The sequence below is a fragment of the Lichenostomus cassidix genome, chromosome 6 (assembly GCF_008360975.1).
Source record: "Lichenostomus cassidix isolate B80296 chromosome 6, HeHo_3.0, whole genome shotgun sequence".
NCBI classification, from domain to species: domain Eukaryota; kingdom Metazoa; phylum Chordata; class Aves; order Passeriformes; family Meliphagidae; genus Lichenostomus; species Lichenostomus cassidix.
This window is the reverse complement of record NC_139487.1, coordinates 7,546,348-7,564,197: the sequence shown is the minus strand read 5'-3', so window position 1 is coordinate 7,564,197 and position 17,850 is coordinate 7,546,348. Positions and strand designations below refer to the sequence as shown.

At 42.2% G+C, this 17,850-nt stretch overlaps 1 protein-coding gene across 1 annotated transcript in view; it reads right to left on the bottom strand.

Moving 5' to 3' along the window:
• Nucleotides 1-12,548, bottom strand: part of ABLIM1 (actin binding LIM protein 1) — a 189,870-nt gene extending 177,322 nt beyond the window's left edge. Inside the window, exon 1 of the mRNA XM_085064787.1 lies at nt 12,424-12,548. Coding sequence (XP_084920913.1) covers nt 12,424-12,436 — 13 coding nt within the window. The 5' untranslated portion in view covers nt 12,437-12,548. The remainder of the gene's footprint in view (nt 1-12,423) is intronic.
• Nucleotides 12,549-17,850: the final 5,302 nt, after the last annotated feature.

Below are 17,850 nucleotides of genomic sequence, written 5' to 3'. Positions count from 1 at the left end.
AAGAGCTCCACTACCAAAAATTACTTTTTCCCAATATATTCTCTGCCCGTAAAATAAACATTGCAGTTTCTAAACAGTCATTCAGGTGAGAAATAGATCAGAAATAAAAGGCATTCTGATTATTTTTGAAGTACATAGGAAAGATCAATTTGCTGTGTCTGCCTCACCCTCTGATACTGCAGAATATGCTCAAGTGTAAGCACAGTACTGCTGGACGTTCTCAGAACAGGAAAATAACCATTTTAAAAAGGCTTTTAACTTCCAGTTCCTAGTGGAAAATGAATTTGATACCAAACATTTGTGGTCCCAAGACCAGCTCTTAAGAATAGAGTGTTTACAGAATCCATAAATAGTGGTGGTGAATAACGTTGGACAAAATGAAAAGATGAATTAAAGACTTCCTACTGGATTATTTTGCATTACAGAAATTAAAGAGGGTGGGGCAGAAAACTAAATTTAGTAGAATCCAAAAACTACTTCAGTCCATGATGAGTATTGTTTCTGGAATTCAATCTGGGGAAGAAACATCAATTGATGTTTTATTAAAGACTCCACACTTTAAAGAAATTCTGAGTAGGCACAGTAACATGCACTATAAATGCAGCAATGCTCTCCCACAGTGGTGTCAAAACATTATTTTTTATCCTAGAATTTGGAAAAATCTCAGACACACAACATTTGTTGCCAGAAATCAGAAAATGGGAACACACAAGTAAACTGAGCTTTCCGGCCAGCATGAAGGAAGATAGATTCTGTCTAAAACTCTTAAATGTGGAACTGCTAATAACATTACTGGTGTTTAGGCAGCAGCAGTGATTCCTGCAGACTTTATTTTCTCTTCCTGTTATTCTTCCTCTCTCCCCAATTTCATTAACATGAAGCATATTTTGTAAACAGAAAAACTACTTGACACATTCACAGAAACACTTGATCCATTCTGCCTTCATGTGTGGGTGTCTTTAGACAGGTCAGAAATCAAAAGTACATCGTAATTAACCCATTCCCACTGAGTTAACACAGGACTTCCATTGGCATATTTTCTAGCTTCTTTACATGCCCCAGCTGATAGGGTTTCTTCATTGCCCTAGGAAATCTCCTAATACTTCTGCTTGAAACAGCAACTTGCAGTGCAATGAAAGCATTAGTAGAAAAGAAATTAAGTAGGAATTCAAGGAAAATAGCAGATCCTACTTTTAAGTAGACCGTGCAATTCAGCAGGATGGAAACACTCCAGGGCTGGAGCTGTTGAGTATCACTTAAGCTTAGCTCTTTGCCAGTAAACATGGAAACATGGCACCTAACTCAGTTTTATATCTTTCCCCCCAAAAGTCATATGCTTGCACACGTGTTCCCCACTCCCTTTCCAGGCCCTGTGCTTGTGTGATACTGCTAGAGAAGCATAACTTCATAAACCTAATTGCTTAAAAATAGGATCTGGCAGAGCACCAGCTCCTAGATCAGTCTGTGAAGCGTTCAGAGGTTTTAGGCAGCAAAGAGTTTTTCCTCAGGCTATTACATTCCAATACTTCCCTCCACTCCCTTCAGAAAATCACAGAAATATTTGCAGCAATTCCAAGGACAGTTGCTCCAGCACACACTCCCCTTGACTGACCGCTAGGCTACCTGTGGGGCCCAAGAAAGAAAGAAATAAAAACAAAAAGCTTTTTGACACCAGAGCACTTATAACACCTTTCTGTAACTCTCTAAATGTTCTCTATTCCCATTTCTTTTAATCTTTTTTAGATTCAGGGCCATTCTGTCTGTCAGTTCCGCCTCTCTACCAGCTTGAAAAAGGATTTCCACGCACACTCTCTTGCCTCACCCTGCTTTAAATATGTTTCTTTTGCTCACTATTCCCAGGTGAGCTCTTCCACTCTCGACAGCTCCTGCAATCTCCTTCACCCTCTGCTCTCATGGCTTCTCAGTCTCCAGAGGAAAGAGTAGGAAGCAAATTTAATATGGGTAGAAGGCTCAGTCTTGACCTTGCTTCCTTGGAAAACTGAGTCATAATCTAATAGGAACATAGAGATCTTGCTGGATCTGTAAATTTAGAGGAAAAGTTCAGCTATGGAAGATGAGAATCACAGTAAAGCCATTTCATGTAACTCCAATAATCTTTCAGGACCTGAAATTGTGTGGAACAGAGCATGAATTATTCTCCTCCCTTCCTTCCAAAAGCTGCACAGGTGGTTCTAGCTTCTTGAGCTGCTCTCCATACACAGACTCCCAACCTGTCTGTGTGGACAGTAAAGTGTTCCAGCATGCACACAGCCACCAAGGGGATCTCAGCTGGGGTTACCCCTTCCCTGCACTTCCAGCCATTGGACTCGTTAGTTCTGGCTGGCTGCTCCTGACCTACCCTCTCCCAGCCATTCCCCTGGGCAGCAGAACTAACAACCTTTACTAAAAATACCTCCTGAGCATCATAAATAGCAAGATGGTAGGATTCTTAATCCCCCTTCAGGCACATCGTCTTTTTGCTTTTGATAAATACGGAGTGGCAACAATGGACAGAGAAGAAAATGCATCTTACAGTACTGGTCTGCTTGGCCTGTGCCTCACAGAAAGGAAAAATGAGGACTCCCAGTATCCACAAATGCTGTCAGCAGAGGACGAGAGAAAGAGGGGAAGATTGCTATTGCAAGAAGTCACAAAGTCTCCCAAACCTAAATTTTGAATATTTTTGACTCAATACGATTTATTGGTCGAACCACAAGACTGTTGTTACTAAAGAAAACCTTAGATCTGCAGAGTACCTGCGTCAAGCAGGGAGCCAGTCAGCAGGAAAACTCAAAGGAAGGGAAAGGTTGGCTCTTGCCCTGCTGAACTTTTGTACCACCACAAGCTGTACAGAACAGGCCAAATGCATAGTGCCTAGCCAGCATGGCAGAAAAAAGAGCAAGATGCAGCTCTTTCATGCCACTTGACTCTTGAAACACTTAGGCAAATGTTACATGAAGCTCTCTACACCCCTGCTATACAGACTGAAAACCCCTGCACTACCTAGGGACTGGGGTCATGCTGTATCTGGAAATAAAAAATATGTTAACCTGAAACCAGCTGCCATTAAGCTTTCAGCCATTTTCCTTATTCAATAGGAATTCAAAAGTTCCAAAGTCCAGTAGTCTGCGAGCTTTGCTGACATTTACCACTCCAAATCTTCAAAAATCCCAATGCACAATATAGAAAATGCTAGATGGCTTTTTGGTTTTTTACATTCTCCTATAATTTTTGTAATATTAAAACTAGAATAATTTTCCCCTGCCCAGCTGCAGCTCAAAAGCAAGTGCATCACAAGAGCTGTTTCCTGCATAAACATGCAGCAAAATATTTACTATGTGGCAAGCAAGAAAACAAATCTGGTATCACTGTGGCCACTATAACGCAGTCACAGCCACCGACAATTTAAAAATTCTAAATGGCATTTTCAAAAATATAGAAATAAAAACAATGGTGTCAGAATTTTGTTGCAAATTACTTGAATCATATATGAACACAATTAGTTAACCAGAACCTTTTTATTTGAAACACGAGACTCCAAATGTGCACTGCACATCTAAGTACACAAAACATTTTTGTCATTCATCCCAAATATCAAAACATCTGGCAACAGAAAATAGAAAAAAGTATTTACAGACATTTTTGGACAGAGATTACTTCAGGTCAAGTCCACGAGCATCCTTAAGCTGCAATCATGAAAATCTTTTATCAGTTATTTTGGATTTAGCTAGTGTTACTAAGAGAGAAATATAACATAGGCTTTTTATAGCAGCTGCCAGTTCAACAATGATCAAAGTTTTATTACTCTTCCTTAGATCAAAGTCTGGACTGAATAATTTTGGGATTATCTCCAGCTCATAAAGTAGAATAAACAGTTTTGGATAACCACATTATTACATAACAACATTGTCCTCTTGCAATAAGTTTTGCTCTTATTTACATATGCCACAAGTTTTTAATGGATTGTCTGAATTATTGTTTAATTAATTTTATTGGCTTATGAGGACAATAAAAGAGAAACTTATACAACAGCAGCAGAAGGCCATAGAAACATTCAAATGGTGTCTTGTGCATCTACATTCATATGCAGAGGACATTCATGAGAAGAGGTGAAACCAAGATTAGGAAAGTAAGCCTGGGCATACTTCCAGTGTAAGGTAATAGGTTTTACAGCTCTGCTCATTATAAACCACTCAAGGCATCTGGAGATCTCCTCTTGTGGGACAGAGGAATTCACACACACCTTGGCACAGCCTGTCCATGCCTGTACACACCCTTCCTGGGTGAACGATGTCCTAGGGAGAGAAAATCAGTATACTCACACTTTGCTGGCTTTCATCAGCAGGAATAGAATACTGCTACATGGATAAATACTCAGCACAATTCTATTTGCAACTAAATTTAATTGTAGAATTGCTTAGATTTGTGTTTCAAGTGTGTTTTCCGTCAAGAAAAATGTTTTTCTCCTTTTGGTTTTCTGAGAAAACCATTGATTTTCACACTGTCTGTTGACCACAGACTCAACCGTGTTCCTGTTCCACTGAACAAGGTATTTATCATTATCTTCAGTGACACAGCAAGTCCTACATTCATCTCTGTTATACCCTAATTCTATAAAATTCATTCATCTTACACAGTCTTTATGAAAGTCAGCTCTCCCACAAATGTTGATTAAGAGAAGTGGCAACCCAGGACATCAGAGAAATCCATTACTTTGGCATAGCATGTTTTGAATGCTCTGTAAGTAGGGCCAGGAGTTAGAGCTGGAACATCTTTTTTGGACTTGTTGTTATTACAGACTCTTAGCTATGTTTCTTTATCATTAACTAGGTTTCAGCTCTTATATAACCTGGTTGTCTCCCAGACATTTAATGCCAAAAATAAACTGAAAGCTTTCATCACTAGTTAAAAGGAAACTGTAATTTGAACAGCAGTTTTGCTGACTTCTCTGTTGATCAAAGATGCCTCATACGAGCCTGATGTAATAGAAACAAAATCAGATTTATAATAACAGTAATTAAAGCAGAATCCTTTCATTGAGTGAAATCTCACAGTCTTTACTTGTATAAGACATATTGGAGGAAACAGTAGTTAAAATGAGAGCCCATTTATCAAGTTGACGCACCAGTTACAGCAAAGGGAATGACAAGTACTAAAAAAATGTTGCAAAAACCGTTTCAGCTTCACACTTTTTATTAAAATGTGTCCATCTCTAAGACAATACATTACCTGATTTGCCATTCCAGAAACAGAATAAAATATATTTATTAGTAAGGAAGCAGTAAAACCAGAAGTTCTTATCAAGCCCTTCCTGTAAAGCCCACTGTGCTAAGACCACTCACTTTTCTGACCAACCTCCAAAAGGATCATTTCTTAGTGCAATGGCAAGAAAAATGTCTGTGAGTATGAAATAGAAAAGCCCATCACTGGCTTCATCAATGAACAGCAATATGTACTGCAGTCTTTAGCCTGCTCCAGAGAGGGTTAAGCACAATTCTAAAGGCTTCAGGGAGTCAGAACCTCACAATATGCTGGCTGGCTTGCACTGGTTTTCTTCTACCACCCTCTAAGATGAAACTGCAAATGTACCACAGGGGATAAAAGTACCTTTTGCATCACCTTTGAGAACATCCTTTTCTCAATGTTTCCTATTTCACACTTCTGTTCAGAGTGCCCTCAGCCACAGCTGCACAGAGCAGGCATCTCTCCCGTGGATTTCTCCCTGCAATCCAACCAGCACAGCAGGAAAATGCCAGCAACCACCTCTCTGGAGGCAGAAGGCATACTGCTGCCAAAAAAAACCTCTGGCTCATCACACTTTTTTACACACCAATCTTTTTTAGAATGATGAGACCAGATCCTCCTTCCACTTCATGGAGTTCAGAGGAGCAGAGTAATGGTTTTTAACAAACATGAAGTGCATACCATCTTTCCTATCCATGAAGAAATATCTCCAAGGATATGTAAGTTGGCCATAACAAACTTTGCAGCAGCATAGAAGACAACAGAGGCTGCAGAAGCCACCCAAGAGCTTGGGCAGGTACTCACACTCATTCTGCTCTCACTACAGCTCTGCACTTTAACTCAAATATGTGCATGTGAACAGCAGGCACTGCACTGTGGGTGTGGCTGCATTTCATCAGTTACATGGAGCAAACTGACTCGTCAAAGCCCTAATTCTGGAGTAAATTCTGGATTGCAAATAGGAAAAGAAGAATGTAAAACAACCCCATCACACCTTGGTGAGGCCTGTCTGGTCCAATCTTGTTTACAAACTAAGGATTTCTCTCCACAACACATGGGACCAGTAAAAATACTGAATGTAATGCAAAATAATGTCTACAGAACCAGGACCCTTATTTGGGTGTGAGCTTCTGAAAATTTATTTATTTCTGTAAACATGACACAATAAAGGCTGAGCATTTTAAAGAAATGCATGTTGCAGTTTTTCTCCCCTATTGCTGTATAATGTTTAGGAGCTTTCTTTCAGTTTTAATGAAGAACAACACCTGATTATAATGATACTATTGCCTAAACAGTATGTGATAAAAAAATTAAAAGCTACTTGCTGGTCTCAGAACTCACAGGCAAAAGTCTGCTTTCCACAGCATGTTTCTGCCTTAGCACTGCAAAACTAAGAAATACTACACCAGTCACATGAACTAACCATGTGTGGTTTTCATCTTCAATTACTAACAGATTACATTAAAAAATAATTTGAAAATACTCTATTCAAACCTGTTAAAAGAAAAAAATAAGAAATCTCCACAAGGTTATTTTCAGAGACTGAAATGCATGAAGTTCTGGTGTTCTTCACTAAAAGCAATTTTGCTAGCTTTTCCTTCCATAAGCTGATGCTTATTTTCCTTCTTTGCAATTCCTTTCAAAGCCATGCCTCTAAAATAGGCTCTACCTCATTGTCCCAGTTTCCTCTTGTTGTTGCCATTAGTCTATGCAACTTTTTCCATGCATTCAGGGCTAATTTTCTTTAATCTCAAAAGTTAAACAGCACAGACTAAGCTTTGTTGAGGGGGAAAAAAGAAAGGACAAGGCACCAAAACTTAAAAAGGACCATCTTAAATGAGATACTGCTTTTTAAATCAGATACCTCTGTAAAATATTCTTCTTTCCCATTGAAACAAAAGCTCTCCCAGGCCTAAAGATTCGGTGCAGCTTCTGGTTCTCATGTACAGACACGTACTGCTTTCAGTGATTTGAAGATCCAGGTGTGGATTCTGAGCTACTTAAGCCAGTAAATTGAGGTTCAAGCCCTAAAATGAGTAACTAGTGAAAAAACACATAAATCATTACATGTATTTAGAAGAAATATATGGAAAGTACAGACAGGATTAAATAGCAGTATGAAATCAGTAGGGAAGAAATTGAGGGCAAAAGCTGAGGAGAGAAAAGCTCTCAGAGCCAGTTCCAGATCTTGCCCTGCATAGGTATTCTGAGTGGGAAACAGCTGTGTTGGCATGACTGCACACTGAGCCTGCCTCAGGTAGTGCTGCAGAGCCCCAAACCCTGCCAAGAACGCCTTCCTCTGGGCTATGGAGCCTTGCAGCAAGGAAAATGCAGAAAATCACTAGGACTGGAAGCACTGAAAGTACAGCACTTAACTACTATAAACATGCTAGAAGTCTCCACTTCTAAAATGAAGGAAATGTCCAGCCAGCTCACACTGCCCCACTCTCCAGGTCACTCAGCCTGAGAGTGTTTTGGTGACAGTCACAAAATAGTCATGTCACAAATTAGGGACATTATGACATGCCTGAAAGGAATACCTCTGACAACAAGTAGAAAAAAATAGCACTAGATTTCAGAAAGGATACAGCAGCCACCTCTTAAGTGGCTGGCTCCTTTAGATATGAGCAATATTACCCTGAAAATCACAGACCGTAATTAAACATTGACCAGAAGCTCCCAGCAGCAAGTTTTTAAATCACTCAGCATAGACTTCAATCAAAACCATCGCTGCCAGCAACAGCAGCCACGTCTACAGCCATCTGAGGAGAAGAAGATTGGAAAAGAAAAATAAAGACTGCTAATGGTAGGAACTCAAGGTTTGGTATGTAAATTTCTCATTGAAAAATATGTGTTCTGTTCCCACAAAAGTTCACAACTGTGAGATAGATCAACCAAGCAATGTGCACAGTGTCCATGAAGAAAGAATTGCTACCAGAGCGCAACATAATGAGCTGAAGTTTATCATCTGCTGTTAAAACTCTACTATCAACTGGTGTAAGGACAAATGAGGAGCCTGAGAAGAGGCCCAGAAGGCAGAAATTCCCCTGTTCTGACCTGACCCTCATATTCAGGGAAAAGAAAAAAAATCCAGGGCTTGTCTCACCTGTAAAATGAGGACAAAGACTCTCACTCATCACTGTCATGGTGATTTATTTATTTGTCTGAACTGGGAAGTGTTTGTTCTACATTTGTTTAAAAATCATATAGGAAAAGACCAGGATTGTAGTATAAAATAAATTCTTAAGCCAAACAACTCTACTACTTCAACTATTGAGCAGGCTAAAAACTGCATCTGCCTTCCTTAAAATACCCACATTTACAGCATCAGAGTGGCACACTACAGTCTGTTAATACTGCACAGCAATAGTATTTCTTTAATGCTAGCTTCTGTCAAAATTCAGTGACTTTTTCATGAAAAAAACACACCAGTATGGATAAACCTTGCATTTCATGTCTTTCTTTTCCTGAAGTAGTTGCCTGCTGGATTAAATACAGCTCATGCTAATTCTTTCAATATTTAAGGAGAAAAATTAGCAAAGATCTTTGACCACACCAAACACTCCCATTTATGCCTGTTTGCTCTAGCATAACTGAAGATTATAATAGTTAAAAATAGCCACTTTTCCATTAACTTAGACCTTCATGATAACAAGTAGTTTTGACAGTTTTTAAGCAGTGTGAGATAACATGCACAAGTAGGTCACAGTTATACTTGGCTTTAGAAAAATGTCTTTCATCCAGGGAATTTACAGCTCTTTGCAAACAAGCCCTTAGGTAAGCAACAATCTATAAGGCTTACTCCAACACCCAAATTCACTCATGTATGAGTCCTAACAGCAACTACTTAACAACAGCTGAAAGTAGAATATTAAGCCTTTTGCAAACTGCAAAACTAAAAAGCCTGAGTGACGTCAATGGCAGCTCTCCACTGATCCCAACAGGCTGTAGAGCAGGACGTGAGAGTGCCCTGGGAAGGACTCCAACTTGACAGGGAAGAGAAAAGTGATTTTTCAAAGTTTGTTTCAGCTCCCAGTTCAGTCACCAGATTTCCAAAACGATTATTTGTTCAAGCTTCTGGGAATACTCATCTGTGCTGCTTCATCTGGCATTTGGTCAACACATCTGCTAGAGCCATACTACAGGGAAAGTGGCAGAAGAAGATGAGAGACCTTTCATTTACCCAGCAATGGGAGGTGAGGGACAGGTGTGAAGGACTGCAACAACTAGTTTGTGAAGGGTGGAAGGAAAAAAGGAAAACTTCAGAAAATTCATCTTAAGGCCCATGTGAGCCATTAGTCCTCACAGCAGTCCCTCTGAAAAACTTAGCTGCCATTATTTCCATTGCACAAGCAGGGAAGCATAAAATACTTTAATCCAGAGCTTTATTAAAGGCAAAATTACATGAAATTGTGTCACTAGTTATACTTTATGTACTGACTTACAATCTGTCATAATTTTAGTGACTATATGGGTAGTTTTGGTTAAATAAAAACAGGGAACTAAAGCAGAAGAGTTATAAGGAATGGTCCAAAAGCTGAGAGATACTGCTGGATGGCAGGAGTTTCTTCTGTCATCTGTTGCAGTCAGTTCACTACACCATGCTGCCTCCTGGAGCAAAACAGATGAATAGAGAGCTGCACAGATTGAACACTGATAATACTGTGATGTTTTTTACTATCCTTTGAATACCTTCTGCAGCTTAGAAAGAAAAACAGCACAGGTGAATGTTTAACTCTTTTGCTATGCTAGTAATGTTTGGTATATAATCAACAAGCAGACAGCTCCAAGTGCTTGATGCATTCAGAATAATAATGATCACCTTTGGACATCTAACACCACATAAAATATTAATAATCAATATTCGCTGAGCTTGCAGACCATAATGATACAGTGGTTTTAATGAGACTGCATATGCATGAGGTAATCTGCCTTCATCAAGCAAAGGGTCCCTATCTGGCATTTGAACAAAGCCCTAATCCCATTAAAGACTCACTTCATACTTTGCAACATTCTCACGAGTAACCTCATTAAGACCTGTCATACCACTTAAGTGTAAAAGTAAGTTTCCATGTAAGATTTTAACAGCAGTAGTGTTTAAAATTGTTAATAATAACAATGGTCTATACTGTTTTACACACAAACAGCCTTTGGTCAACACTGAATAAACCTATTTATTTGCCCAGACTCAGGTATTTTCCCCATAAATCCACTTGTTAAAATTTAAAAGGATATATTGAGAGAAGTTCGTATCTTCACCTGTTTCATAAATCTTACTCACTCCTTCCCTGAAGTCCTATGGACTGTCTTGCCCTCTCTCTCTCTCCAATTAATTACTCTGAAAAAACTAGATGGCATGAGAGGGACTGAGAAAGAATTCACTTTCCTTCTCCAGGCAGCTCTCCAGCAGAATTAAGCAGGCATCAGACATCATGTGTTGCGCAGATGAATGGGAAAGAGGGACAGTGTGGGGTGGAAAGGGGAATATGGCCAGTGGAAATATTCCCTGGCTTCCCATTCTGTGAGGTTGTTTTTGTGAGACATCTGCAAAGCTGAAATCACAAAGTTTTTCTGTCACTTTCTCAAATCCAGGTAGCCCTTCAATGACAACAAATCTGCTTCATGTTATAAAGCTTCAGTGGGTGCTCCCCACAAGTACTAATGCAACCTTAGCACAGTGTTGATGCTCAGATACTTAGTGTTCTTCCAGAAATGGAGAACACTTTGGAGACCAATATGGTCCATTTCTCCCTAAAGCAAGAAATCTACTGTTCCATGAAGAATTACGCCACTCTAACACCATTTATTATTTATATCTAAAATGGGTGTGATGCTTTAGGAGTATGGTCATAGCCACAAAATGCCAACAACCTTTTAGAAGTCACACGATGTCTTCAATGTGCATGAAGCTCCTTTGGATGTCAACAGGAATCCAAGCAGATGAAAGAGCTGGTCCATGCTGAGCAGTATTCAAACATGAAAATGTAGAGAGATCAAGGGATGAGCAAATAAGAGGTATCCTTACATTGAGAGGTTTGGCAGAGGTTGTAATATGTAATTACTATAAAATATTTTTTCATTTCAGAGATAGCCAGGGAGTGGTTTTGCTTGTCATTATTGTGCAGATAATTGTCTGTCTTCAGGAGATGCTTACAAATATTTCTGCTTTATTATGACAACGTTCAGAAAATGCTTAACTTCACGTCTCCAGTCCTTTTATTTTGTACTAACTATAATACAAACCCTAAAAGCATCAGTCTTTGTGCCACACCTGTGCCAGTTTCTCATACTGGAAGCAGAACTTTGGGACAAGATGAGCTCTGCAATCAATGAGGCTGATCAGTTCATCTCCAGCCAAGATGGGCAAACACACAGCCAGAGTCTACACCCAAATGCATGCAAAAAACAAAGGCTATTCAGGTTTAGGCCATTATTTTTAAAAATGCAAATCTGAAGTAAAACTCAGAACGTTCAAGCCAGATGCAAATGTCCATCAGAGGTACAGTCTGACGATTGGATTTACCACCACACCCTTCCAGGAGCACTCGCGTTACCAATGACAGGACAAGCCGGATGCCTCACTGCGCTCATCAGACACCCAGTCCCAATCCGTTACCATTCCCTGAGCAGCAGCACCCGCCGAGGTCTGACCCTACGCCCATCCTCACCACCATGTTCCTTTCTCTCCGTACATCCATCCGTTCCCACCGTCATTTAACGCGTACCGAGCCGCCGCGCTTCCCCGTGCCCCCCAGCCGCTCCCCGACACCCGCCTGGCTCCGGGAAAGGGGAACGGGCTCCCCGACACCCGCCTGGCTCCGGGAAAGGGGACCGGACTCCCCGCCACCCTTCTGGCTCCGGGAAAGGGCAATGGGCTCCCCGCCCCGCCGGCAGGTGCGGCGAGTGCCCGGCGCCGGAGGATGCTCTGCGGCGCTCAGCCCCGCCGCAGCCCGCGCCGGAGCCCCCCGCACGGCCCGGCTGCACAACGGACCTGGGCAGGCGACGGCCGGCGGGGGATCGCCCCCTGGCCTCCCCCTGCCCCGAAACCGCCGGCGCACCCTCGGGTGCGGGGCACCGCAGCGCGGCCGGGCAGCAAGGTCAGCGCGGCTCCGCCGCCCGCGCCCCGGCCGCCCGCGGGGACGAGAGCCCGGCGCTGCCCCGGCGCGGCGGAGAACCCACCTCTGGCAGACATGGCTCAGGCTCGGGCTCGCCAGCCGCCGAACTGCTGCTGCTGCTGCGGCGGCAGCGCACGGCCCGCACCGCCCTCCGCCCTCCGCGCCGCGGCGGCCGATGCGGGGGGCGGCGGCCGATGCTGGGCCGGGCCGGGGCGGGCGGGTCCGCGCCGCCGCCGCGCTCCCTCCCTGCCCTGCCCTGCCCGGCTCTGCTCTTCTCTGCCCAGCCGTGCGCGTCGCGGTGCGGGGCGGCGCCGGGGGCGTCCCTGCGGGGCGGGAGCGCGGCTGTGTGCGCGGTGGATGTGCGGGTCCGTGTGTGTGCGTGTGCCGGCGCGGAGCGGCTGCGGGGCGGAGCAGCGCCGGCGGAGCCACAGCGGCCGCAGCCTCTCCCGGGCGCGGTGAGTGCGCGGGGAGCGGCGGGGCGCACGGCGGGGTGCGGGGCGCGGTGCCGCAGAGGGCGACAGTCGGGGACAGCCGCGCCGGCGGCAAAAGCCACGAACGCCAAGGAAAGTGGCGCGGCGGAGCTCAGCTCCTTGGAGCGCTGGATAGGCGTGTCTGCTCCCGGAGTCACTGACAGCGCCGTGCGACAGCAGCTCTGCTAGTTGGGGACCTGGCGCTGAAGTCAGTGGCACAACTTGAAATTCACGCGCCGAACAGCAAAGATATACCTGCGTTAACTGTATGTAAATTGTATATAAACGCAGAATTTCTAGCAATGCTGTCTGCAAAGCAATCTTGGCGTTAACACACAGAAAAAGAGCACTCAGCTTCCTCCTGGCACCCTAATAAAAGCACCAAGCAACCAACTGCAACGCGCCAGGAAAACAAGATCAGTATCTGGTGGACACCTTTAACCATGGCAGCACAGCCTCTAGCCTGGTAAAGCCAAATATTCCCATGCTGCACTAAAAAGAAAACCCTTACACCACCAGATTATTAGATGGTGTCAAGAGTTAAGCAAAGCAACAATCTAGTTTGTCGAGAATGACAGGTCAGAAGACCACATCAGAATAGTACAGTTAAAACACTAGAGCAGACTTTTATCAATTTCAGAATGGGCAACTATGAACTAAAAAGCAGAAAGCCCAATCTGTGATGTTCAGCAAGAAGCCAACATGCAAACTAAATGACAGGAGAGACTGAATCACACTCCTCCACTCTGATCTACCATACACTATACATCTTCATACTAGCAAGAAGCCTACACAAATTTTCTATCGAAAACCCACAATTACCAGAATCTTCTTATCTAAGACAGGTGGTAAAGACTGCATTATCATGTGGCCACAGGAATGGATGCTATAAGAGATGTATCATGTGTCCCCACTGCCATCTGCAAGTGCAGCCCAGCTAGTGCCTCTGCTCTGGCAGATCGACCCTCTGGCACTGCTCCCCGTCCCCCTAGTGCCAGCCAAGCAGGGAATGCATTTGTGTAGGGAAGCATGGAAGCAGCAGCAGGATGGGCAGCACTCACATGCCCTCTCCTCAGGTGATATAGGCACAAAAAATGAACTGGCACATCTGTTTGTCTGAATTTGTGCTCATGCTCACACACTGCAAAGACTTTTAGTTATATCCAGCTTTATTTGCCATGGATTACCCCAGTGTTCCCCACACTTCAATCACATTCCTTATGTCATTCTGTTTTCTTGCCCCTTGCAAATGTTTCTGAATCTTGCAGCAGGAATAAAATAAATCTTACATTTTTCTTGTCTTTCTAAATTCCTACAGCATTATCCTTAGCTGGTGATCTGACATCCCCTGAAAAACAGTCTCTTACCCTGCTTCTTTTCTGAAATTAGAAGAATTTTCCATTTGCAAACAACTCAACTTTTCTTCCTTGTCCAAAAGAGCCAAGGTTTTCCTCAGTCAATGTAGTATGACAGCATTTTGTATTTTTAATTAAGTCATTTCCTATGCACTTCCTTCAGTGAGTTTCTGACTAGCACTATCACAGGTTCTCCTGTGTGGTATTTAATAAATGGCTTTAAAAAGAAGGTTCAGGAACATGCAGAAATTAGCTTTTTAATTAAGAACTTCCTTTCTTTATAGTTCTAGGAAGTAGGAAGGGAAAGGCATTTGAACCTTGGGATTCTATAGAACACAAAGAGTTTATTCCATTAATTGTGTAAACTCTCTATGGCAGAGAAGTTCAAGAGACATGTTGGCCAGGGAATGTTTAAATGGGTCAGATACATCACTCATTTATTAAAACAAGCTTTATCTGGGTTTCTGGAGGAACTGAGGCTGATGGAGTTTTATTTTCCTGTCTGTCCCCTCCATCAAGTTGCCTCCAAGAATTTTCAAATTTGTATATGGAGAATTTCAATTCAGGTTGACTAAAAGGTATAATTCAGAACAAGTTCTACATCCCTACAAGTTTTGTAGCAATTAGCACTTAAGAGGAGAAATGAAAATAAAGGAGAAAAGCTGCAGTGGAGACAGTTACCACTTCTGGAGGCCACGTCTTCATTAGCCTCAAGTACCAGTTGGGCAACCTGTTGTGGGCAGCTGAATCAGCTCCAGTAGCTGCTGTCTGAGATCCTGCTAGTATCTAGGGAATGTGGAAGGAAGCTGAAGAGGGTGGAAAAGGAAGGTACAGAGAAGTGAGACACCATTATTATTGTTTTACAGGTGGAGTTGAGTCAAAGAAGATGCACAAGCCAATCCAAGGCTCGCTCACGCTCCTGTGTTCTCCCTGTTCTCTTACTCCAACCCATGTGCTCCTCCTTCCCCCACTGCAGCACTGGCTTGATCCTCGTGGAACTACTTTAGCTCATTAATTAGCAAAGAGTTGCTCACTTTCTGTATCCAAATTCCCTACATTTGCTCTTTGAAGCAAAGGCTCAGATAAACACTGGAATATGACTGAAGGCGAATGCAGAACTGCACAGCCAGGAAGGGTGAGGAACCATTAGAGGCAACAGAGAGGATCTTTTTTAGCAGCAGCAGCCGTTGAGCTATTTGATTGAGCCATTTCCTGACTACTTTAGAAGTCCATTAAGGAGCAATGATTGACATTGTTTTATTTCAGGCATCTACCTGAGGCTTTTGAATTAGTCAGCTGGGAAGTAGGATTCTACCTCCTGTATTCTGCTGTAGACTGTACAGACAGCCTAAGCTTCTAACTCACAGTGTAAAAGGATCCATTAAGGTAATTTTTAAAAGGTGTTCAGGCTTCAAGGGAGCCAAACAGGCACCTCATAATTTTTTAGAGATGCCCAAACATTAATATATTTTACCAAACAATAGGTAATTTCCAAATCCTGTCTCAATGTCCTTGAGGAGCTAAATGTGTTGTCCAAGGTCACAGGGAAAATCTACGTCAGAGCAAAGCATAGAACTTGCATCTTCAAAGAAAAGTATCCCAAATACTGGAGTGTTCTCTGTGCAGCACTCCTTGCTGTCACTCAGCCATTGTGTGGGTATAAAAAAAGGAAGTTCTCCTTTCATCACTTTTGAACTAGTTTGTCTCATAAAAAGTAGGATAGTAGTTTTAAAAGTAATTAAGATTCCATAAGTTGCATGTAAATCTATTTTTTTCCCACGAAAATCAGCAAAGAATGACTTAGGGATTAAAAAAACAGGTAAAAGTCAGCACAGCATCTTTGTCTGGTGCAGATAACCCATCAGTCAGAATATACCTATTTTTTGGACAATGCAAGATCTTTGCTCTTGAAAATCATTGTGAGAAAAATCAGGGTTTTATTTGAAAAACACACAAATTCTTACAGAAGTAGGTTTCCAAGAACAACTTCTGTGGGCAAGGATGGCCAAGATTGGCCTGAATAATGATGGAAACTATGGGATTTTTCTACAATTTTTTCGCATATGTTCCACCATAATGCCACTGACTTCTTTCTTAAGAAAATCAAACCTATAGCAGATATATTAGAAAGGAACCAAATCTAGAGCATTACTAAGCCTGATAATTTAATCAGAATTTTAATAAGCTCAGAATAAATAGTTTTCTGTGACATGAATGACAAGAAAGCAAGACAGCTCTCTTACTTTCCATATAAGACTATTACTAGAATTTGCAATTAGTCACTAATGGACAAGATATTCACATAAATGCATGCCCTTTCACTGATTACACTGAGCTTCCAGGGCAGCTCCCACTAATCTTTTTGGGGAAAAGTTCTCATTTATATATTTCAAAGGAGAACTGAGCTCCAAATTACTCACACCAAATATTAATAGAAATCTTTGCTTAAGTGTTTTTTTTTTCCCCAAATGTCCCACATATATATAAAAAGATACTTAATCACAGGAAAAAAAAAAACCCACAAAAATTTCAAAAATATACGAAGTTCTCCTGAGCGAGACAAATCCCAGAGTAATCTTTCTTATTTCTTCTTATTCAGTTTTTTTTTTTAAATTTCCTTCTTCTATGTGTTATTCCACCCTCCATATTGTCTGTGGAATATGCACTTCTGTGGCAAAAGTTACAATATCAAACTTTTGTTATCCTGAGCCATTCCTGACTACCAGACTTGAATAACCCAAAAGATATTGCATAGATTATGTAAGATCATGCTATCACATAAATGCTAGGAGCTTTATATAAGCCAGAAATATTGGTTATCATGGAAAACTAAGAAAAAGCCCTCAGATAAGCCTGTGAATACCTACTCTGTATAGCTCTTCCATCAAAATGACTGCTGTACCTGTGGGAACTTAGGACACAAGGGCCAAAATTACAAATTCTTTTCAGAGAGACAGCTTTGGAAAGGTCATCTCAATGTTGGGCAGCATTTACTGCTGAAGAACTTCAGCATCACCTCTATGTGTGAACCTTATCAGGAAGATCACAAAAGAGAGCTCAGAGTCAGAAACTTAACCAGGTTTTGCATCAGGTTCTCACAAGATCACACATGATGTACTGTGAATAAAGAGCTGTGAATAGAAGTCTATGGGAGCTGATGAGATGCATCCCAGAGTCCTGAGGGAATTGGCTGATGCAGTTGCCAGGCCACTCTCCACATTTGAAAAGTCATGGAAGTCAAGTGAAGTCCCTGGTGACTGGAAAAAGGGAAACATTACTCTTATTTTTAAAAAGGCTAGAAATGAGGACCCTGGGAACTACTGACCCATCAGCCTCACCTCTGCCTGGGAACAGATCCTCCTAGCAGTGCTGCTGAGGCACATGGAGAACAAGGAGGTGATTTTGGAAAGACAGCACAGCTTCACCAAGGGCAGCTCCTGCCTGACCAACCCAGCAGCCTTCTGTGATGGAGTACCTGCATCAGTGGTTGCCTCAAGGAGATGCAGAGACAATCCCTCAAACTGCCTTTGTTGCTGATGATATACTTTCCAGATCTGCATCAAGGGCATTATCTCACTGTGTGCCCTACTTTACTCTTTACCCTAAAGAATTTGCTGTGGCCATTCTGAATTAAATTATGCAATTAGAATTGGTTAAATGTGCAAG